This window comes from Peromyscus eremicus, chromosome 10, assembly GCF_949786415.1.
Source record: "Peromyscus eremicus chromosome 10, PerEre_H2_v1, whole genome shotgun sequence".
NCBI lineage: Eukaryota > Metazoa > Chordata > Mammalia > Rodentia > Cricetidae > Peromyscus > Peromyscus eremicus.
In genome coordinates this window covers 58,882,317-58,906,721 of record NC_081426.1, presented here as the reverse complement: position 1 = coordinate 58,906,721, position 24,405 = coordinate 58,882,317, and the positions used below count along the sequence as shown (strand labels likewise).

Sequence of the window (24,405 nt, the reverse complement as noted above, 5' to 3'; positions counted from 1 at the left end):
TGACTGGTGGTGGTCTTCCTGCCTCATCCTCTCACCCCTGGCTGCCAACTCTCTTCTAACCACTGCCTAGAGTCTCAGGACGAACGTTGTACGTCACATGCTCATCCTTAACCAGCCACCAGAACCATGAAGATTTGCTGCTCTGACTGGTTGTGCATGCATGTGTGTGCAGGCGCATGTGTGTGCAGGCGCGCACACACCCACACACAAACAGGAGGTACAAGTTAGCAGCATTTGCGCTAAACCCATGACCCTAAGAGTCAGGAGGGTGAGTTTTCCTTCTTAGTTTTGTTCACTGTTACAGCCTCAACTTAGAAGCGTGTCTGACAGAGTAGTGGGGGGAAATCAGTTGAACGGCTGAGTGAATGGATGTCAGGAAAGCTTAGTTCCCCAAGAAAGAGTGAGACCTCACGAACAGAAAAAGGAGGAAAGAATACGTGCCAAGAGGTAATAGTTATTTCTCACATACGCAGGAGAATGATGACACTTGTTTTTGTCACACTCTTAAGTCTGAAATAGAAATTGATCCTCTTGAATTGATGTTGGACCTTTGTATTAGTTACTTTTCTCTCTGTGCTATGACAAAATCCCTAACAACAACAAGGGACAGAAATGAAGGGTTTATTCTGTCTCAGGGTTTGAGGGTACAATCCATCACAGCAGGGACGTCATGGTGGCGTGTTTGAAGAAGCTGCTTACATTGCATCTGCCATTAGGAAATGGAGAGATGTAAATGCTGATACCCAGCCCATGCTCTCTCTTTATTCAGTCCAGGGCCCCAGTCCCTGGAATGGTGCCACCCATAGTTGGAATAGGTCTACCTACCTCAATTATCTCAACATGAAAAGTCCCTTACAGGTTTCTACAGAGATTTGTCTCCTAGATGATTTTAGATTTTGTCAAATTGGCAATAGTATTAACTATCGCAGTCTTCAGAAGTCGGACTCCAAACAGTGTGATAACGGAGTCATGGTGGGTGTGCTAGCTAGTGACAGATCCCGAAGGAAAGCCATCTCCGTGTGGAAGACCGGTCTTGTGGCCACTGGCATTCTGTGTATTCACGGCTCACCAATTGTGCTTCTCTTGTTTACTGTTGTTCTCCTGGACTTGAAGAGTCTGTTGAACGGTAGATGCTTGACAAATAGTTAATGAATGAGAGTTCAAGGTTATCCTTGACTACAGAGCAAGTTTAGGCCAATCTGGGCTCCATGAGACCCTTTCTGAAAATACAAGAAAAAAAAATACTAAAGTGGAGTTGATTAAAGTCACCAGCTGTTGATTATAGTCTGAGCATGGCCCCCAGTGTTGAAAATGACAGGCTGTAGAATCCTAAATGTTGACTAGAGGAATCAAAAGAAGCTGAGATTGTAGTGCAAGAGAGGACGTGCCATCCTTTCATTTTTATAGACATAGAATATCTTCTTTTCTCCAAACTGACTAAAGTGTTATGTTGCTCTTTCCTGCTCTGTTTAATTTTCTTCCCTTCCTTCTTAGGAGTGGTGCGGGTGCTAGATGTACCTGAAGGCAAGGATTGGTGGAAGGACCAGATGGTGGGGGCCACAGAGATAACCAGGACATTTGTGTGTGTGTGTGCAGCAGAGCTTTGGCTGGGTCTCCTGTGCCTCTCACACCGACACATGGAGACACGTGGTTCACTAGGTTGACTGTTGAGGACCAGTCATGTTGGATAGAGAAAGGCACCCGCCAGCTCTGGCACAGCTGCAGCTCTAAGTCTTATCTCTTTCCTGGAGTCATGGCAGACTTCAGCAGGAATTTCCTTGAGCCAAGACCGAGAAGCAAGGCAAATTGACCTAGCTATTAGATTGAAGGGCTTCATTTAATTCCTGCTCAGGCTCGTGTGTGGGTAAAGCTGAGATAATGACCACTGATCCCCCTCTCTGGAAAAACCCGCCCCTTCTGCTAACTGCACCGTAGTAGTAGTCTGCCTAGACTTTTATTTCGGATGGTGGGTAGGTGCTAAGACAGGCTCTCACAGTAACCCAGGCTGGATTGAATCTCACCATGGATTCATGACAATCCTCCTGCCTCATCCTTTGAAGTGTCGGGGTTACAGGCATTAGCCATCACAGCTGGCTCACATTTGACTTCTTTAGATGTTAATGAAATACTTGCTGTCTTAATGCTGTGCAGCCTATCCTGCAGACATCTGTTGTATGCTGTTGGGCTGGTTGGTGGAGGCCACAGTCTAGCAGGAAGTACGGAAGGATAAAGACATCTGAAAGGGAGTGATGCCGTCCTAGAGATGTATTCATAAAGATGGAGGGAATGGATCCAGGAGCCCTGGAGCCCGCCTAGAGGGGTGAGAGGCCTTCACAAAGAGGCAATGTCTACTGTGACTCATAGAAGAGTGGAGTTTGAGACAGAGGGACACTGAGAACGTGTGCAGTGCGAGCATTGCACTCACCCCTGGCTTTGGTGTGTCAGGTGTAGGTAGTCCGTCGTTCCTCCATGTCTATGGCCTCCCAACTCCGGTGCTGCTCAGCCTTAGCCCTGCCCAACAACCATCCACAGTACCCTGCACCCTCACAGTCCCAGTCCTCAGCTAAAGGAGACCAAACCTTTGCAGGGTAGAGAACACTTCCTTATCCTTTTAATCCTGTGGCCTGTTCTTCCCCCAGCTCTTCACTCCCTCATGACTCTGCCCTTCCTTGGATCCCAGAGGCCATTCCCTCTGTTCCTTTCCTTCTCCCCTCCCTCCTCATGTATGGACCCCTCGTCAAGGGAAGGCCCACCATATGCATCTGCTGTGGCCCCTTTCTCTTCTCTCATCACCTGGACTGGACTTCTTAACCGCTGTTCTTTATTGCCGCCGACCCCCTCTCCACTGACTTCTGCTGTTAGAGCCTCTAAAACAAGAAACGATGACCAAGAGTCCCGTTGCTTCCTAGACCCCGCCCCTGCCTCCAGCTAGTGTCTTCTCCCACTTGTTCCTTGTGACACTTCTTACGGGTCACCTTCTACCCACCTGCATTGCTGCTTTGGAGCTGGTAAGATGGAAATCAGTGTCCTGTTCAGGTCACCGGCTTCAACTCCGTCTTGCCCCTAAATCCGGGTGGCTGATGAGCACCTAGTCATCAGTAGGGCCTGTTCAGGAGGGATGAGAACTGGAGCTCCCTGGAAACAGCCAGACTTGAAGTACACTTGCTCAGGCCTACCGTCCTCTCTGCTGTCGTGATTGCCCTGCTGCAGCCAACCACCTGTGGAATTTTCTGCCTGTACTGAAGCCCTCATAGCCACGGCTTCTTTGTCCCTTTGTTACCTGCTCACTCTCCGTGTGTCTACAACAAGAACTGTTTCTGTTACTTTGAACTTGGAGACACAGAAGTGAGGGGAGTGCCGGGGGTTGGTGATGGTGGTGGTGGTGGTGTTACGCACTATGCTAAACTCTGCAGGCGTTCATCAGAATTCTCAGTCAACCAGACAATGCTACTGAACCCATTTTTCAGAGAAGGAACCTGGAGTAGATGGTCCTAGATTCAGCTAGTAAGAAGCCTGGGCAGGTCATTAGCATTTGCCTCACTGGCCTTGGGATCTGTGCCCTGACCCTCATCTTCTCTCGCTCGGGGGACCTCCTTCCTGTAGCCTTGTGCTTTCCAGGACGTTGCTAACCTTGAGCTATTTCACAGAGAGTCCTAGCTGATGTGCGGACTCCCAGAAGCAATCCACCCCCTCCAGAGGTTAGCACGTGCACTTAGTTCTGAGTCCAGCCCTTCTCTTTGGCCTGTAGGTGGGTTGGGGTCAGCGAGCAGTTGAAGAACTAGCAGAGGAGGCATGTTCTCAGAGACATCTTCTGAATATGGAATACTGACATTTCAGCAAGGAATCCTAGTTAAGACTGAGCCAGAAGAGCAGCTTAGGGCTTTAAACCAGACACAAAGCTCAAGTAGACTGTATTTACTGCCATCAAGACAATTAGCTGTTTCTTCCTGACAGGAGGTAAAACATGAACTAGTGGTCATAGGTCAGTTAGCTGTCTTCTGTCTCGAACGCCCAGCCTGAGTTTGGGAGCACACACAACACCCTTTTACTGACTGTAAAGTTAAACCAGCAGTATTAAAATACGGCTAATGATTTCTTCCTGGTTGACTGAGAGACCCAGGGTCATCTCAATAGAACCCTCATGTTCCCCCATCACCCCATTTGCCCATTTTGCCTGCTGTTGCAAGGCATGCTCTCCTTTCCTTGAACCCTTTGAAAGTTCCTTTAATCTTTCTTCTTGTCTTTACTTGGTTCCTTGCCTGGGAAGGTTCTCTGGGGGAGGCATCCTTAACCTTAGCACTTCACCAAGGGTGAGGTCATTTTCTAGCTCTCCATTTACAAGCGATACCATTATTTAGTATCTAAGAGATGCCCAGTTGTATTTCCCCATGGACGTATAAAAACACCACTAAAGGAGATGGATTTGGCTTCGTGTGTACTAGATAGGCCTATTTGAACCCTGCCCATGCTACACAAGCACTCTAACCACTGAGCTACGTCCCAACCCGAGCTACTAAAGATTAAAGTCACCCCAAAAATGTGATGGCATTCTTTCTGCAAAACATTTATGGTTATAAGTGAAGTGGACAAGTATGTCTTCCTAATAACATTGTTAGGATATGATACCTAACATTGTAGAATAGCCTCCTGGAAACTTATGTCATGCCTTGTGGGAAACTAGCTAGCTCCACTTTCTCATAATGTTACCGTAAATGCCCAAGGGTGTAAAAGTAACTTTCTATGCTATAGATATGTCTTGGGGAAAACTTTATGTAGGTCCGGAGTGTGACCTGCTCATCTCAAATGCTACTTTTTGAATGGGGCTCAGAAATGTATGTTTTCAATAAAATTGCAGTAGTAGCCTGTCATTTTTTAAAAATGTAAATATTAATTGACAGAATATTGTTTAAAAAGAAAAAGCACTTTAATTTTTATGACTTGAAAACTAGACACAGGAGCTGAGTATTGGAACACTGGACATACAGGAATCTTTATAAATAATAGCTTTCAAGGAGAGGGTCCAAAGTCTAACCACTGGGAATCACAGCCCTTCACTGTCTCATGAGCCACGTGGGCATCTTTGACTAATATAGTTGTTGCTTGCAGTGAATGGGTACTTCCCAGAAGCCTGGGCTTCTAGAAGCTCTGAACAGCTCTTCCTAAAATGGCCAGCCCAGTGCATTTTGATGATATGGAGATGCCTCTGAGTTCCCCACCACGGGAAATTCTTGTCCTTTTCCTCTGTGGGAATCCTTGCTTGCCCAGGAGAGGGGGAGGGAGTGACCAGAATACAATTTCAAGACTGGAAGAAGCTCTCTGCTGCTGCTGTGGAGACCATAGGTCTCTCTGGAGAGCCAAGAATCAGATAAGCAGGAAGCCATTGCTCACAGACAGAAGCCTGAACCTTAGGAATCCTTGCTGATGAATTTCATTCACTTCTAGCCCCAGAAGCCTTCCTTTCTTCCTAGCAGGAGACATAGAAATAAATCTCTGATGGTACAAAGAGTGTTTGAGATAAATTCGACCATCAGATTGTTTGCTAGGTATCTTTTGCAAGGGCACGTGATGACTGCAAACAGCTGAGCTTGTGTTTTAATTCAGGGGAATACATTAAGACTCCTTGGAGGCTCTAACATGTTGTCTGTAGCCCAGGGCTGCATCTCTAGTAATGGTGTTTTGTGTGTGTACATGTGTGCATACACTTGTGTACTAGTTTGTGGTCTTGAGAAATGAAGCTATTTATTTGAATTTTTTTTTTCAAATATTGACACTAAGCCCAGATCAAATATGTTCACCAAGACGTTAGCAAATTCTGGTGGAGGTTTGATTTTCCAGGCATTCAGCATATAATCTTAGAATGTGACTGGGGGGAATTATCTTGAACACATGGGACATCATTGAACAATGACCTTTTGGGCTAATTAAGAATGCTGAAGCAGAAGGAATGTCGGAGCAGTTTTGTTGATGATGATGCTGTTGGCAAAAGGAAGCAGAGATTTAAAACTAAAGACATGATGTGATGTTGCTGTTTGGAAAGGGGATGATTTTCAAAGTTGTGAAGATTCAAGACTGCCAGCCACAAGAAAGTGCTCAGACACGAAAGTGTAAAAAAGGTTTTTACACTAAAATGTAGATCCTAGGACTTCTTAACTTCTGTGTAAATTCGCTTTTGGGTTTCCACAATAAAACCTTTCTTTCCTCCTGTTTAACGTATGAATAAATTATGACATGAAATGGGTCATTTCTATAAGAAGGTCTCATCTGACAGAGTGTTTGCTCTTACGACCCTCTGTTTAGAAGTGGTCACTCACACCGTGTGCTACGTTGTTTGATCACGACCTGAGCCTTACATCCAGTTTCCTTTTTGTCCCCACAGCTGACTCAGGTGTTGTCACCTTGGCAGTGTTTATGGCCAGCAGTGGAACCACAGACGTTGCAAATCGGAACAGCCCAGCCACACCACCCAACACCCTTAATCTCCGCTCCTCCCACAATGAACTGTTGAACGCGGAGATCAAACACTCAGATGCCAAGAACAGCACCCCCCCCAAATGCAGGAAGAAATATGCACTGACTAACATCCAGGCGGCCATGGGTCTCTCAGATCCAGCCATACAGCCTCTGCTGGGAAACGGCTCTTCCAACATCAAGCTGGTGAAAAATGGGGAGAACCAACTCCGCAAGGCTGCAGAACAGGGGCAGCAGGACCCCAACAAAAACATCAGCCCCACGGGGGTCATCAACCTAACTTCCGAGAAGCTGGAGGTTAAAGATCTCCACCCACCGGAGTCCTCAGGCTGTGAGATTTTGCCCTCCCAGCCCAGGAGAACTAAGAGCTTCCTCAATTACTATGCAGATCTAGAAACCTCAGCTAGAGAGCTGGGGCAGAATCTGGGCCCCTGCCAAGGGGTCGGGGAGGAGAAAGCCCAGCCAGGCCCAGGCCAGGCTCCTGTAGTCATTGGGAATGGTGATTTGCTGCTGCAGAAACCAGACAGACCCCAGTCCAGCCCAGAGGATGGCCAAGTAGCTACAGTGTCATCCAGCCCAGAGACCAAGAAGGACCACCCTAAAACAGGAGCCAAAACTGACTGTGCGCTCCACCGGATCCAGAACCTGGCACCGAGTGATGAGGAATCCAGCTGGACAACACTGTCCCAAGACAGCGCCTCTCCCAGCTCCCCGGATGAAACAGGTACCCCGGACTGCTCCACCTGGTACTTTTCCATTGGTGTTAGCGGTGGAGTCAATCTCTCTGGGCTGAAAGTTGTGGTGCGTGTGGGTGAAATCAGGCAGTGTGTGGAAACTATCATTAGGCTTCTCAGCCACATTGTGGATTTGCTTCATTTTGTGGGTCATGTGTAAATTGTTCTGGTACACATCATCATTTAAAAAAAATAGCCGCTGCTTTAAATATGGCAAATTGTCATCTCTGGTGTATCTATTAGATTAGGTTGCTAGTGCTAGGAGAACTGTTTTGGGTACTGTCTAGTTGGGTACTGTAGCTTGAGTTTTCCTGCCTGGCCCACAGTCAGGACAAATCTCTGTCACCCGCCAGTCCCGCAGCCACTTAGACCCAACCAAGCAAACACAGAGACTTATATTGCTTACAAACTGTATGGCCGTGGCAGGCTTCTTGCTAACTGTTCTTACAGCTTAAATTAATCCATTTCCATTAATCTATGCCTTGCCACATGGCTCGTGGCTTACCGGCATCTTCACATGCTGTTTGTCATTGTGGTGGCTGGCAGTGTCTCTCTGACTCAGCCTTCCACTTCCCAGCTTTATTCTCCTCCTTGTCCCGCCTACACTTCCTGCCTAGCCAATGGCCAATCAGTGTTTTATTTATTGACTAATTAGCAACACATTTGCCATACAGAACATCCCACAGCAGGGTACTAACATCAGGATTTGTTAAATAGACAGACAGACAGATAGATAAATGAAAAATAGTTGCCAAGGGCAGGCTGTAATTTAATTAAAAGAACCCACTATTCAGAATTCTCAGAACTTTGTTGTGCTCAAGCTTATGAAAACTTTAAAAGTTCATTTTTAAAGACATTTTTCTCTTGACCTTTACTGGAGAATATTTTATTAGCCTGTTTAAGTAATATTTGGAAGTGAGGAAAAATAATACTCTGGAATGTATTTAGAAGTTGAAGATTTTAAGTAGTGTTGGCGATATTGGCCTGTCAGTGTCTCTGTCCACGTCTGTCATTTTTGTCCAGAGATGCATTGGGACAGTAATGAAGAAGTCTTAACAGTCAGCCACCCTTCCATTTCATCTTCTCAGAGTTCCCACTCAACCAGTCAGAAAACTGTAAGCTCTGCAGCACTCTGTGCTGAATGAATTCAGTGTAAATAACATCCACATATGTGGCTCTCAGAGTCAGGTAGACCAGATGGCACACCAGGGAGCCAGATGACATTTTCCAGCAGGTAAGGCAGAGAAAGAACAAGGAGTGAAGATTTAAGAGAGAGAGAGAGAGAGAGAGAGAGAGAGAGAGAGAGAGAGAGAGAGAGAGAGAGAGAGAGCTGACTTGTTCACAAGAGGAAGGACAAAGGAGTGATTTGAAGTGTCCTGTAAACCCTGGTTCTTTCTGCTAGCTTTCGTCTGCCTTCTGGGACTGGTTGTGATGCTCGGAAAGCTGAGTGAGTCACTTCATGTCTTCAGTGTCTGGCCCCGCACAGAGTCATAGTTATGTTTAGTAATATCATCATGCCCATGGCCCTCTGGGACTTGAGAGAATTCCTGTCCTGTACCTGATGGACACTTTCACCTGCTAGTGGTTGAATCTGTTCAAACCGCTGCTTGAGTGTGTGTGGTTGATGCAGCCTTGTTGCTGTTACATTTAAATGAACTAGAAGAGCGTGAGCCAAGAGTGAAGCCGCTGCCCCCACTCCAGCCCCTTTTGCTTAGTGGTGACCTTTTAAGGAGGGAATTTCCTATAGAAAACATTTTAGGCATGTGGCTATAGTTATAACTTTTTAAAAATTTGTAAAATTTTTGGGATGTTATTTTTAGAGATCTTGCCTCTTAGCAGTAATAAACTAATCTATGTAATCACATAATCTACATGATGCAGATGACCCTCCATAGCCATTAGTTCCACAGCTGTGGATTCAGCCAACTGTGGATTGAAAATGTCCGGGATAAAATTACAGTTGTACTGAACATGCTTGGAGTTTTTTTGTCATTGTTTCCTAAAATAGTTTAATAACTGTTTGTGTAGCATGTACATTGCATTGTTACATGCAGCCTCTAGTTTTGGTGTCCCTGGGGGTCCTGGAACCAATTTCCCTGTAGACACTAAGAGATAACTGTATTTAAGTAATATATGGGGCAGGGGTGGAATGGGGACACACTGTGATGAGGATTTTAAAAATCCCTACAGAAACACCCATTAACTACTAGCTATTAAAACTGGGTTATTGTTACAAGGGTTCAACATTCTGTTCTTAAAATTTTGTTTTTAAAAATTCCATGTAAGAAGTTAAAAAAAAAAGAATTCAGATTAGACTGTTAATGCTTCACATTTTAGAGAGTGTATTTTCTATGTGCACTGGGACAATAGCTTGGTAGATCTCTTGGTTATCATACACAAGGCTCTGGTCCCCACCATAGTAAAGACGGAGGGAGGGAGATAGTTGGAAGAGCTTGCCTGTTATTTTATTTTAGTGACTTTTTTTTTACTTTGCACGCGAGTATTTATTGCAATACTTTTTATTCCCAACAGTTAAGTTAAAGATCCTAAATTTGTTATAATAATTTTTTCATGTGGATTTGTGTCAAGGGAGCATGTGTACATATGGGTATATACACCTGCGTGTTTGTGAATGAAAGCCAAAGGTTAGTGTCCAGTGTCATCTTCTGTCACCCTCCACTGTTTAAAAAAAACAGTTACTTATTGGTTTATTCTTTATTATTGTTTGTGTGTGTGCACAGGCGTATGTACTCAGGTTGCGTGCCGAGGAACATGCATGGAGGTGAGAGGACACTTGCAGGAGTCAGTTCCCTCCTGCCGTGCAGGTCTGGGGATTGAACTCAGATCCTCAGGCTTGGCAGCAAGCATCTTGACTGGCGGAGCCATCTTTCTGGCCTCCTGCCGTTTTCACTTTTATTTTTTATTTGAAGCAGGGTCTCTTGCTGAACCTGGTCCTCACACTGGCTGGATGGGCTGTCGGTGAGCTCCAGGAATCTGTCTGCTCCTCGCCCAGTGCGCCATCATACCCAGCTTTTTACGTGGGTTCTGGGGATCTGAACTTAGGTCTTCTTGCTTGTATAACAAATGCTTTCCCTACCAGGCATCTCCCCAACCCCCCACTGCAGTCTCTTTTATTTTATAATGCTGTGCTACCATGGACAAGTTCAGTGAGTTTTCTCATTGATGAAGACTTAACAATTCTGCCTCTTTGTGTATTGACTGTGAGTATCAGAAAGGAAGAAAAACAAACAAAAAAAATGAAGAAAGTGCCATACTCAGGGCTGGAGAGCTGGCTGAGCAATTAGGAGCAATGACGAATCTTCCAGAGGACCCAGGTTCGGTTCCCAGCACCTAGGTAGAAACTCACAACTGTCTGTCACACCGGTTGCAGGTGACCCGATGCCCTTTCCTAGCTGGTTTCCATGGGCACTGCATGCATGTGTGCACAGATACAGATGCAAGCAAGCACCCATTACATTAAAAAATAAAGGTAAATATGTATTTTTTTTTTTAACAACTATAAGCTAAACTTGAGCTTTCCTACAAAATGGGCACCTTGGGATCCCGCACCCACTTGGCTTGACAGGCTCCGGTGCGTCTGGTCTAGTATAATTTTGGGGACCCTCTTAGAACTGCCTCAGAGCCGGTTTGTGGACTCCTCCTGAAATGAGAGCTCGCTCATTTCTAACTGAGAGTTTTTAGGAGTGAACCTGACACAGTGAGATGAGTGAGTGATTCTTCAGCATCCATGTCATTTCATATCCAGTGAAGCTGTATCGTTAGCGTTTGAAGCTCTCACAGCGCGGTTTAAATGACGAATCTGTCTCTTGTAAAGGCAAAATTAGTGTTTATGTTTTGTCCCGTCTGTTTACTGAAGATAATCGTGATCAATATGAATACTACCTGTTGAAAGAAAACAAAGCGATCGGGAGTATTCCTGAGACATTGATTGGCATGCAGCACCCTGGTGGAGTGTAGAAAGTGTGCCTTGGCATGCTGGTTTGCTTTGTGTTAAGTGAACAGGCACCACACGGGGGTGTGTTTTATGGCTAAGTCCTGATATACTTGTCCATGGATTTCGATTGTGCTTTGGTGAGCCCAGGAAAGGTAGAGCAGACTCGTGTGTACCTGAGGGCATCCTTTCTGAGTCAGAGTGTGCTGTTGATCCGATAAAATGCCTTGCCCAACCCCAGGACTGACCACGCCATATTTCCCTTTCTTTCTGAATTTCCCCCACCAGCTTTGCAGTGACATTTTTGCTCCATCAATCATGTGTACGATATGTTGCCTCCTTCTCCTCTGTGTCGTTTGTCCTTTGAGAAAAGAAGAGGCTGTTTTCAAAAAGGAAAGCATCTGTGACGTTACCAGGCTTTCAAGGGGAAAGTTAGTATGCCTTGACTTTGGTTCTGAAACAAAGGGTTGCGTTGTTTTGTTTGTTTATTTATTTTTTTTATGTGCAATGGTGTTTTGCCATAGGTGTCGGGTCCCCTGGAACTGGAGCTACAGACAGTTGTGAGCTGCCATGTGGGTGCTGGAAACTGAACCCAGGTCCTCCGAAAGAGCAACCAGTGCTCTTAACCACGGAGTCATCTCTCCAGCCCCAAGGGTTGCATTGTTTTCAAAGTGAGGACTTTGGATCTAGTTAGAATTCCATCATAGGTCTGGTTCCCTTGGTGGCCCCGGGTAGACAGGATGACTCAGATAAATACATGTGCTGCTTAGACCTGTGTAGTCTCTCTGTAAATTGCTTGGTGCTCTGTGTTAGGTACCTCACTTGCGAACTGGTCACTTAAGATTTATATGAGCCTCACAGAGTTGGGAGCTGTAGATTATGGATGTCCGTTCCTCTTCCCCACCCTCCTGGGATCGAACTTTATACAAGCTAAGCAGCTGCCTCTCCCGCTGAGCTATCACCACAGCCTGAGCTGGAACTTACATAAGAGCTGTTTAATTTAAACTCACTGCTGCGGTACACAAAGCCAGGAGTCCACACTGAGCTGGCGGAGCCCAGAGAGTGTGGCTGTGGTTGCAGTTACCCCATTAGCTTGTAGAGCGCATGGGCTCCAGAGACAGCCGCAGTCCATTTTCCAGCCACATGCAAGGCTGATGTGTGGGGTGGTCACAGCCTTTGCATAGACTTTCTGTTAAAGACAGGAAGGGGGCCTCCAGAAAGAGCTCTTGGACTAGTATGTAGCATAGACAGGGCTTACTAAATATAGATACTATTATTGATGATCTTTATCAGTACAGTGGTATGATATTAAAGTTAAATTGACTTTTGAAATATTTTAAAAATTTTTATTTATGTGTATATATGTCTGTGTTGGGGTATGTGTGTGGGGGTGCAGGGAGGATGCCCATGGAGGCCAGAAGAGGATGTTGGATAATCTGGAGTTGTGCGCTGCCTGACTTGGGTACTGGGAACTGAACACTTTCTTGTCCTTGGCAAGAGCAACAAGAGCCCTTAAGCACTGGGCTCTAGACTCTAGAAGTTTACTTTTTAATTATGAGTTACCTCTATATTGAGCTGATTTTAGTTAAGATTTTGTAAACCTGAAGGACAAGGATCACATCCTGGTTTGTAGATTGTCAGTACCTGAAATACAGGTGAGCTTGGTAAATAGGTCATGATAAATTGAATAAAAATGGAGGTCGTCTATCTATTCCTAAATAACCCTCATGTGTTGAATGGGACATTTGATGTTATATTTAATCAGTATCTGATTCTGGTATCGTTTATATATTTATAATTTACTTGATCACACCGCCTCATACTGAATGATACTGAATGACTAAGGTTATCAGGAAAGCATGCCCAGTCCTGTTCTGTCAAACGTAGGTGACTGTGTTAGCATTTAAAGCCAGGTCTTTGGACACAGCGGCATTTGGAGCATCCATTGTCCCATAGTCATGGGATTTAAGCATGTAGAATGTAGCCCCAGGGCTAACTAAATACCTCTGATTTTATCCTGTTCACTGTTTGTGTGGTGATCATCAAAAGACCCAGAAAATGGAAATTATGCCTTAGCAGATGTGTTCATGCCTAGTGGCAATTAAGATTTGACTCAAATGCTGTCAACTTTGTAAGACATTAAGAGATCCATTCTCTGTACACCAACCCCCAAATAGTTCCAAGTGTGTTACTGAGTTCTGCCCATCCTTTGCTGCCCAACCCTAAAGTTGCCATGTAGACACAGTACTCAATGAAAGTTTCTACAGGTCTCCATGATGCATGCATGAGCAACTTCCAGTGCACTTCGTGGCACATTGTAGCAGGTCCCATGAACGATACCCATTTGCTGGTTGGATGGATGGGACTGGCTGATGAGAGTTGCACATGCTCTCTGATGTTTACGACACACGTGCATCCACAGAACAAGTGAGCGCAGCCTGTGTGAAAGAAGTGTTGAGAGCGTTTGGATGAGGTTCTTACTCGTATTGAAAGCTCAGGGAGGACGCACTGGGATGAGTAACTTGGTCTACCATAACCTTCCTCTCAGAACTGTTAGGTCTGTCCATCAGAGGGAACAGTGCCAAGGACAGGAGCCACTTGGCCTTCATCATTTACCCGGACTTGACAGTTAATCCTGTCCTGGGCCAAAGTGGAACTCCTTTGCGTGCATAGTTTTTGCTTTTGTCATTGTGACTAGTCAGGTGGAGGCTGAGGCCAGGCACAAATCTAGTCTGTCAACAGGGCCACCAGCACTGAAGAGTGGCTGAGCTGTGGGTAAATGCATGGCTCTCAGACTTTTAAAATTTTCTTCCAAGCGTTCATCATATCTCAGATGGCTTTTTAGCCATCCAATGATGATTTTCCTTTTTTCTTAAACTTCCAGAACATTGGGAAAGTGCGGTTTCCATCTTGTCTGCCCGCCGCATCTCTCAGATACTTGCAGTGATTCACTAGCCTTCCGGTTGTGACTCTCAGTGAAGAGCCCCAGGATGTCACAGGAGGGTCTCAGGAAGGCAGATGTGAGATGTTTCCAAAATTGTCAAGCACACTGGATTCTGGGGCAGGCCACGTTTCTGAATTAGATTTTATTGTCTCCAGGGTAAAATGAATGAAAATATTTATCTTACCTCATGAAATTAAGGAAGAAAAATTTTCCCCAATTTAGTCTTTAAAATTTTTAGGCCAAAAATATATTTCAGGCAGATGGGGTGTAACACACTTCTAATTCCGGGAGTCAGAAGCAGGCAGATCTCTGTGAGTTTCAGACCAGCCTCATCTTCAAAATGAGTTCCAGGCCAGCCACAATCACATAGTGAGGTCTTTGAAAAACGTGTGTGTGTGTGTGTGTGTGTGTGTGTGTGTGTGTGTGTGTGTGTTTTAATGAATGTTTAAGATAGTATCAGGTTACCTGCTTGTGAAGAATGCTAGGTATTTCAGGGAGCAGAAGGATTTTCTGGATTAACCACTGCCAGCATTTCCTGCCACCTCTCTCCTGTACTCCTGATGTACCCCAGGACACTTTAGAAATAAAGGCAACTCCAGACTGTGATGTTCCATAAACAGTCTTGTAGAAAAGACTGAATCAGAGTTGGTCAAGAACACTGGCTGCTCTTGCAGAGGATCTGGGTTCAGTTCTCAGCACCCACCTGGCAGCTCACACCTGTCTGTAACTCCAGTTCTAGGGAACCAATGCCCTCTTCTGGCCCAAGCTGATTGTAGTTGTGGATATAGTGTATAAACATGCAAGCACATACGCCACCATACTCATAAAAATAATACTAAGTCAAATCTTTTCAAAAGAAAATACTGATTTAGATGCTAGTACTTCCATTGAGAGATTTTACATAAAAACACAGGCCTCTTACTTCTCTTATCATTTCAGAAATCTCATTACCCAGAGTCCAAATGGCAGAGACAAGAAGGCCCTCCCTCTGCATGATCAGGGCATCTGTCAGGCTTGGGGGTCCTCTGCTCCAGCTGCTGATGGCCTCAGCAGACATGCACACACGGAATACTATAGTAGAAAGAAGCAGGCTAATGTTTATGCTGTTGCAGCTGCATGCCAGTATAATGGCATCATAGCAACAGCCTCAGGATGAGACGCTTCTTTTAATCATAGGCATCTAAGCCCCAGTCCCGTGCCTTCTGGTTGAATCGTCAAGTGTGACATGAACCGTTAAGCAAAACACACTTGCAATTTCCAAAGACATCTTCAGATGACTTCTCAGAGTTCTCCATCTATGAATCTGGTTAGAGGAGGGTAAATATTAACCTTTGAAAGCCAGGATGTGAGTGGTTCATAAATCCCGTGCCATGAGGCTGACTCGGTTAACATACATACACTCACTTTGTGCTTGTTATTGTGGTGGTTACTGGTTACCTCTCACTCCTAGTTTTTGTTTGTTTGTTTGTTTGGTGCTAAGCGTTGAGCCCTGGGCCTTGTGCGTGTTTAGCATGAGCCCTACATGAGCTCCACCCCGGAACCCAAACCATATAATTTATGTATTGTGCATTCCTATTAGAACCTTTGCATGAAAAACGGTGGAATAAAAGCTTCATGTTCAATCATGACTGGCCAACAGTCGAATAGTTTGGCTGTTAGGAAATATTGTGTGGTTTGCATTCAATGGGCACAGAGTGAGAGAATGAGATCACTCTACCTGGTGTTTGGTACCTGAAAGGAGAGCTGAACTTCCTGTGTGCAAGCTTTCCTTATTTTCTTTTTGTTTAGCTTTCCATCAGTTACCCTCGAATATGATGGATTGGGATCTTCGGAAGAATTTTCCCTTAGTGTCCTTGGGGACATTGTTAGTTGATGTTTTCCTCCTTCAGCATTACTTGGAAAATTCTTCGTATAGAACTGTACTGAGCTAGTTCATCTTGAGGATTTAGTCCTCCAACCTATCGGTTGCTTGTTTGGGAAATTGATTTTGGTCTGTCATCAGTTACCAGGATAGTGTGCCCCTTACAAAGGACTGTATCAACTATGTAAGACCCCAGACTCATGAAAGACAATTTAGTCACTAGCAGATGTAAAGAATATTATTAATAGAACCTTTTTCAGAATGTTCTAGAAGAAAACATGGCCAATTTTTTTTTTAATGTGGAACTGTCAGAAATTAAAATCCAAGATGATTCCCAACCTCCGGTCACTGGGGACAGACTGGTTTGAGGTGTACAGGAAGTCCAAGGGATGGGGAGGGTCACATCTTGGCAAGAGAAGCTTCTAGACACACTTGTCAGTGACACTAATGTTCCAGTCCCTGCTCTGCTCTCCTTAGGGGGAGCTTTGGACCATCACCTCTGTGCATCGCTGGAGAGGACGAAGACACATGGTATTCTGACTTCCCTCTGTGCCAGGACAGACAGCGACCTCCCAGGGTTTCAGAGTGGGTGTCACCTTTTAGTTGCTCTTCTGTCCTCTATTGCCTGTTTGTTTTCTTCCATGTACTGTAGAACAAGGGCCCAGATCAGAGAGCGAGCTCCGTGAATGATAAGTCGGAGAGAAGCATTTTCACCTTGGATTCCTTGTCTGTGTACTGGACGATATTGAATTGGTGACAAATAGATCAATCAATCGTGAATAAGTAAAGAAATAAGTATTTTCATAGTACTTTTAGTAAGGATAGCAAGATGGCCATGATCGGTTCATGTGTCTTTAGGTAGTGCATGTCTGCAGGGTTCAGAGTAGGCACACAGCTGAGCTTTACTGCTCTGTGAAGACTTAGGCTTCCCTTCAGGGAGCTCACCCACGCCTTCCTCAGACTCCTTTTCCATCTCCCCTGTTCTTGTAAGGCATATGCCACTTTCTGGGGTTCCCTCAGTGCAGTTCCGTCACCTCCTCTCCCCGCTTTCCTCTCCCTCTGTCTTTAAGTCTACCTTTCCTGGCTTTCTGGGCTTCCTTACTCTTTCTTTGAAGACTCCCTCCCCCATTTGCCATGCAGCTGAATGTTGGCCCAGTGCATGGACCTTCACACCTAGCTCAAATGGCTTGGTGACCCTCTCCTGCTCATGCTAGCTCTCTCTACTCTAGGACTCCCTCTTTCCCTTCCGCCCTGTGTCCTCCCCCATCCTGTACCCATGAAGCTATAAACGTCTCTCTAAAATTGAAAAAAAATATATAAAGCATTAATATTCTCCAATCTGGCCTCTATTTATCGATTGACCATCTTAACTATTTTACTTCCCTAAACCCCATTTTTATTCAATTCTTTTCTTTCTTTGATTCAACGTGAACCCAGTAAGTAACTCATTATCTGGAACTCCATGATCATTTTCTGCTCTGTGTATTTAGTGCTTGACTCAAATCTGCAGGGTAACACTCCTTATATTTTGAGGTGAGTGTATTTCTCCCAAACTGTACTTAAATGCAGGCATGTACTCAGCATTCTTTACCCTAGGTGCCAGAAAGCAAGCAAGCAGGGTCCTTTCTGCTACAGCTTAGGGGCCTGTCTGGCCACTCGCCAGAGGTGGTAAGGACCACAGTTAACCCAGAAGCCCCACTTGCCCAAGGACCGATACTTCCTGAAGTGCTGGAGACTATTGTTCATGTTCTCACTCCCCTAAAGAGTTTGTTTGCCCCAACTGCATGAGATGTGCTTGATCACACATATGTAGGCAGGAAATGCATCAGGATGTTTGTCTGCCCCCGCTTTGACCTATGGGAAATAGGTAGCCTTGTGGGTTTGCCTTATAAGTCTCTGCAAAATGTGACTCGTTGCACTTTCTGGGAACTTGGGAATGGTCCTGGCCAGAGTCCATCATCCTGGCCAGAGTCCATCATCCTGGCCAGTATTTAATTAAAGCTTGCTTCAAATTTGGCTCAAAGGTTGTGATAGTGGTCTTATTCTCGACTGGTGGGCTCAACAAAGTATCAGCACTGAGAACTCATTAAAAATACAACTTTGGGCTAGACGCAATGACGCAAACCTTTAAACCCAGCACTCAGGAGGCAGAGGCAGGCAATCTTTGTAATGTAGTTCAAGGACAGCTAGGTCTACATAGCAAGTTCGAGGCTCTAAAGTCACAACCAACCAACTAAAAAACCCAAGATTTCACAGTAAAAATTTTAAAGGGTTTTTGTTGTTGTTGTTTTAATTGTCTCAGGCCCCAGTCTAGAGCCGCTGAATCAATTTCTGTTTCAACAAGATCCACAGATTTTTCCAGCCTAGGTTGAGAAGCAAAGGGTTACCCATCTCCTTACTGTAACTAATGTGAACATCTCAGAAGCTAACTAACTGCCATGAATTGGGTAGCATTTTTTGTATGAAATAACAGTTTACTCATTGTACGAATCATGCATTCAAATAAACATAATTATATAAACTCATTTCCAGGAATTAAAAGGAAAAAAGCAAAACCAACAACAGAAAACCAAAACCAGGACTGTAGACGTAGCATAGAACAGCAGGGCTATTTGTCTGTCAAGGAGCATCCTCGGTTCAGTCCTCAGCATCGTCAAAACAAAAACCAACGCAAAGGGGTAAGAGAGGCTATTTGGGGTGATCAATGATGATCACATTATATACATGCATAAAAATGTTCAAAATAATCACATTATCTAGGATATAATGAGCATATGCTAATAAACTTAAAAAAATAAAATTAAAAACCCTAGTCCAGAGTCTGATGAAATTTTCCACTTCATAGCATAAATAATTACAGCGAGAGTCAATATTTTCTGGAAATGCTTTCTATTTAAAAAGTTTTAAACGACATTCATTTGTGTGTGTAACTGTGTGCACACATACGCATGTGCACATGTTCCGAGGCGCATGTGCAGAGTGGGAGGACAGTTTGTAGGAGTTGACTCCCCTTCTTCCACCATGTGGGCCCCCGGGATTGAACATGGACTATCCGGCTTTACCAGTGAGCTGTCTCACAACTCAGTGAGAAACACTTTCTGTGGACTCAGACTTGTGCCTGGGGCTGGAGACAGTCTTACACGATGGATTGCTACTATGAGACCATTTTTATTTTAAGAGTTAAGAAACAGTCAGGTGTGTTGGGGGCGTGAGTGCCAGAGGGGAGGGGGGGGATTGGAGAATATTAATACTTTTTTTTCAATTTTAGAGAGACGTTTATAGCTTCATGGGTACAGGATGGGGGAGGACACAGGGCGGGAGGGAGAGAGGGAGTCCTAGAGCACAGAGAGAGCTAGCATGAGCAGGAGAGGGTCACCAAGCCATTTGAGCTAGGTGTGAAGGTCCATGCACTGGGCCAACATTCAGCTGCATGGTGAATGGGGGAGGGGAGTCTTCAAAGAAAGAGTAAGGAAGCCCAGAAAGCCAGGAAAAAGTAGACTTAGCTCTAGCCAGCACCTGAAAGAGGAGGACAGAAAAGAAGGAAAAGAAAACGTTGCATCTTCTGAGTCGGGGCTCAGCACTGCCAGCAGACCCAGCAGACCCATGGTTGCTTGTCGGGGCTGCCGGAATGATAATGCTTACCTCAGACATTCAGTCTTGGAGATCCCATTATAGTCTCAAGGTTTATATATGGAGATCTTATCTACCAATATTTACTGTATTAGGAATTAAAAGTGGTATTTACAGCTTTCATTAGAAAAGTAAAAAAGCCACTAATGTCAATGTCACATGTTAATTTTTATGGAAATCACTTTTCTAAAATTTCATGTATTGAGAAAAGAGACATTGTTTTATTTATTTATTTTGTTAATCTCCTTAATGCTTGGCATACTTGAAGGCAACCCAGTTCTCCTCTCTGCTTCTACCATTCTACCCTTTAGATGGCTGGCTAGATAGAGACATGCTGTCACCTCGCACCCTCCTCCCCTGGACCGGGTTCAAACCAAGGGCCTTACGCTTGCTGTACATGGGCTGTATCCCTAAGCTACCTTCCCAGACCCCCTACCCCCAGTGTATCTTGCTTGATAAATAATTTCAGGAGAAGTATATGAAGACAGTCCTTCCTCTCATAAATCTAACTAGGTAGAAAAGAAGAATACTATGATAGCCTTTCAGGTTACTGTACATGATATATTAAATATATATATATATATATTGTATATTAAAGTTACATGGCAGTTTCACAGTAGATAAGATTCTACACTGCACTGACATGTAAGGAACTGAAATCCTCATAATAAGCTTTTTTGTACTCTGTTATATTAAAATCTATTTGTATGCCACCCATTTTGAATGGCTGTTTATGCCTACATTTTTTTGTGTGTGAGTGTTTTGCCTGTATGCTTTGTGAACTGTGAGCATTCATTGCTGGCAGAGACCAGAAGAGGGCCTCAGAGATCCCCAAAACTGGAGTTACAGATGATTCTGAGCTTCCATATGGGTGCTGGGAACCACACCTAGATCCCCTGCAAGAGCAGCCAGTGCTTTTAACCACTGGGCCTTCTCCATAGCCACTTTCCATACACAATTTTGTGATATGTTGGTTATTTGGAATATTGGCTTTGTGAGTTATGAAAGTCTTCAACTGTTGACATACTTCATTCTGCCCTGAGAAGAACGACACATTTGTTCATCCACCATCTCATCAGAAGGCCCTTCTAGGGGAGCCGAGCTCACAATCACAGATGCAAGCTTTCCTAAATCCAGAAAGCTTTTGCATTTCACCACTGACAACAAATAGACTCGGTCGTCTTCCCTAATGACAGGTACACCGTGTGCAGTGTTTAGAAAACATCTGCCCAGTCGCCACCTCTGAACAGCTGTAGATGTCGGCTGTCAGTCTCTCTGTCAACTGAAAGAGACACTTTCTGAAAAGGCCGGGAGGTCGCTGCACAACCTAGTCGCAGGTGCTCTCGAGGGTTGGGACTCAGTGACAGTTTAGTAAGCGTGTCTGCTTCCTCAGTGGCTTTCTTACGGGGAGTGTGGCACTGGGGGGCACAGAAGCTACTAGCATGGTTTGGACCACTGTCTCGCTGTGCACTGAGATACCACAAAATTACCGTTTTTGTGCCCCATCATTTAAATGTCAAATGAGAAAGCTATAAAAAAAAATCTTAGCATTATCAAAAATAGCATTATTAAAAATAGCCTCAGTCTTATAGGCTCCCTGAATTCCTTTCGTGGGGGCTTCATCTTTGGGTCTGAGAATCAACGCTCCTAGCAATCTGGTTGCAGAAGGAAGTCTGCAGGGTGCTGCTTATGAGAGAGATGGTCAATAGGTTAACCGTGGTTGACATGGAAACCAGATTGGTGGATGCCGGTGTTTCACTGAACTCACCTTTGTGAGTGCTTGGGAGAAAAAGTGCTTCTTTCTTTCTTTCTTTCTTTCTTTCTTTCTTTCTTTCTTTCTTTCTTTCTTTCTTTTTATTTTTTATTGTGCTTTGATTTTATGATGTGAAGAATCAAACTCAGAGCAAGCTAGGCCAGAGCTCTGCCACAGAGCTACATCCTCAGCCCTCGGGTACCATTTGTAAGATATGACCATCATTGATGAATACGTTGGTGGGGCAGGGAAGGTGGGGGCTAATGGAAGTTGGCAGTCATCCGGTTGAGGTGGTGAGGACTGTGTTCAGTTGACTGCAGGACGTCCTTGTTGGACGACAGGCCAAGTGTGTAGGGCTTGGTGATTGGATACGGAATGGATGAGGAGAGAGCTGAACCAAGGATGCCGCTTTTCAAGGGTTTCTTGCTTTCTCTTTCCTCAAGTATTACTTTCATAAACCCAGTTTGCGCCTTCAGGGCTGAGTCCCTGAGTCTTCGCTTCAAGGTGAAGGACACACCATACGTTTGGGAGTACATCAGTAAGAAACGATTTCTGAAATGGTGGAGTCACTTGAGGTGACGTGCCATGGTTTAATTTGTGTTCCTTGGCCCATATGGGCATACTTGGACCCACTTCCCTTTTCCTGTCTGAAGGCATGTTTGGTCTGGATGCCATCTGGGTGAAGCTTTTTCTCCATGAGCTTCTTGCAGCTTTTAAGAGCCTTTTGAAAGTATGAAAGATTTGAGATGGTAGTGCATGGAAATGCTGAGCTGGCCTGCCCTTCCTCTCTTCCTCCCTTCCTCTCTCCCTCTCTTCCTCTCTCTCCCCTTCCCTCCCTCCCTCCCAGTGGTTATGTCTTAAGCACCTTTTGTTTGGCACTGTCACACACAAAAAGGGACACTTTTCTTGCCTGACCATGTGATGTAACTGGAAGCAGAGATGCGAAGTGTGGACTTTAGGCTAAGTATTTTATGAAACATTTTTACAGTTGGATGTATTTCCTGGATCATAAGAGAAAAATGTGTTTCTTATTCTGACAACATTCCAACCTTATAAAGTGGGCAAAATGTACATTTAGTATCAAATTTATCTGTAAATCTGTTGTTTAGGTGATCTGGGCCTTTGGAAAATTATTAAATACCTTTAAGCCCAAGTTTCTTCATTTAAAAAGTTTATTTTTTATCTATATATCTATCTGTCTGTCTGTCTGTCTATGGTGTGTGTGTGTGTCTCTGTGTGTGTATGTGTCTGTGTGTGTGTATCTGTGTGTCTGTGTGTATGTGTGTATATCTGTCTGTCTGTCTGTGTCTGTGTGTCTGTGTATTCTGGAGATACATGGCAAGTGCTTTTATTCACTGAGCCTTCATCTCCCCAGCCGGTTGCTCATTTCCGAGTTCTTATTTCTCAGACGGCTACTGCAGTGATCGCATGAGCTTACACTGTATGGAAACAAAAGAACCGAACACATCTGAGGTGCGTGCTTACAGAGGGATGTGCAGTACAGGCCTAGCGTGGGACAGGAACTAGTGGTCTTTGTTCCCTCCCTTCGCTGCCTGTTGTTTCCCAGAAGCTTCTGTGATGCTCATTGGGCGTTCCTTTGACGTAGGGTTGACGTTGGTCTAAGGCATTATCTTCAAGCCAACAGGCTGGACCTTGCACTAAGGAAAACGTGATGGATCCTGATCTAAGGGCCTGCTGACCACTGATGTGGCAGGCAGGGCACTGACTTCACAGCAGATAAATAGATGATGGGTCATCAGAAAACAGTGTGTGGTCACCGTTGGCAGTGGGTTCAGCCACTCCCGTAGTTCTGGACCTGAGACTATGATGTACCCATGGAAGGATTGAAAAGAATATTTGAGTTGGGGTGTTCTCACACAGACTCTGCTTTGGTCTGTGATTGCCGCAGTGTTTGTTAAAGTTTTCCATATCTTTCCATTGTGGGGTTCAGGTTGTGAATCACTGACCAACCTTTCAGAAATTCACTTTCTTCATTTGTAACCTGTGCTGGATAATAATTACACCCCTTTACTGTCTCCTGTCTACCGGGCTCCTTGCTAATAAGATGGCATTTAATCCTCACCACAGCCCACCTGCAGGAAGAGAGCTTCTTTAAAAATGAACTTTTTAAGGAGATAGAGCTGATAAGGTTCCATGGTTAAGCGAGCAAAAGAGATGAGAACTCACACAGAGGTGTGTCTTAACCAGAGTCTGCCCCACATCCCATGTCGCAAAATCCTTTTGGAGTTCTGAGAGTTTGGGGGACTGTGAACTGTGTGCTGACAGAGCAGCCTAGGGAAGATCTGTGTATTTCTGGAGCACTAAACCCAAGGTTCCCAAGTCCGTCTTTGGGACCCTTGTGGGACAGCATAGTTTACCATTTTGCATGGTTTTTTTGTCTCCTCCTCATACTCCCTCTTCCTCCTCTTCCATTTTTTCCCCTTTCCCAATTGATTTAGACAGTCCAGTAAAGATCTCTTTGAGATCCAGACTCACTTTTCTGGAGCCATCAATAACTGGCGCTGTTAGACTTCTGATGTTTAATCTCCCAGTTCAGCAGCTGGAGCAGGCATCCCACACCCATACCCCACCCCCCATCTCTGTTCAGTTGAAGCTGTGATGACAGATCTGAACCCAGCATAGCAAGACAGCACAATTGAGTAGGTTGTAGACTAGTCCGTACAGTGTACACGTATCTGTAGGTCGCCATGAATTGTTAATTGGAGTGCAGTAGAGAATAAGTAATCAAACCAGCAAATTAACAAACCAAGTAAATATGTAGCTGGTTTGAAAAACTGATGCCTTTGAGAAAAAGTATGCTTTCTGTTGTCCTCAAGGGAAATTAAAAACTCCTGTGCTTTATTGATTTCTACTAAGCTCATCTGAACATGGTTTTTATAAAAGCTAAGTGATGATAGAGAGACCTGCATTTTTGGAAGCATAGATTTTTTTAGATGCAGAGATTTGGGGTTTGCTTCTGGGAAATGAACTGTGACTTCAGAGGTGTCCACCCTGGAAGGGTCCTTCATGTCCACTGCAGTGTGCGGCAGCAGAGGGGGAGGT

The 24,405-nt window shown here is 44.7% G+C and overlaps 1 protein-coding gene across 6 annotated transcripts in view; it reads left to right on the top strand.

Moving 5' to 3' along the window:
• Apbb2 (amyloid beta precursor protein binding family B member 2) overlaps nucleotides 1-24,405 on the top strand; it is a 204,690-nt gene that overhangs the window by 38,816 nt on the left and 141,469 nt on the right. For all 6 annotated transcript variants that reach the window (XM_059275935.1, XM_059275934.1, XM_059275931.1 and 3 more), the window contains exon 3: nucleotides 6,377-7,192. In XM_059275935.1, coding sequence (XP_059131918.1) covers nucleotides 6,377-7,192 — 816 coding nt within the window. The remainder of the gene's footprint in view (nucleotides 1-6,376; nucleotides 7,193-24,405) is intronic.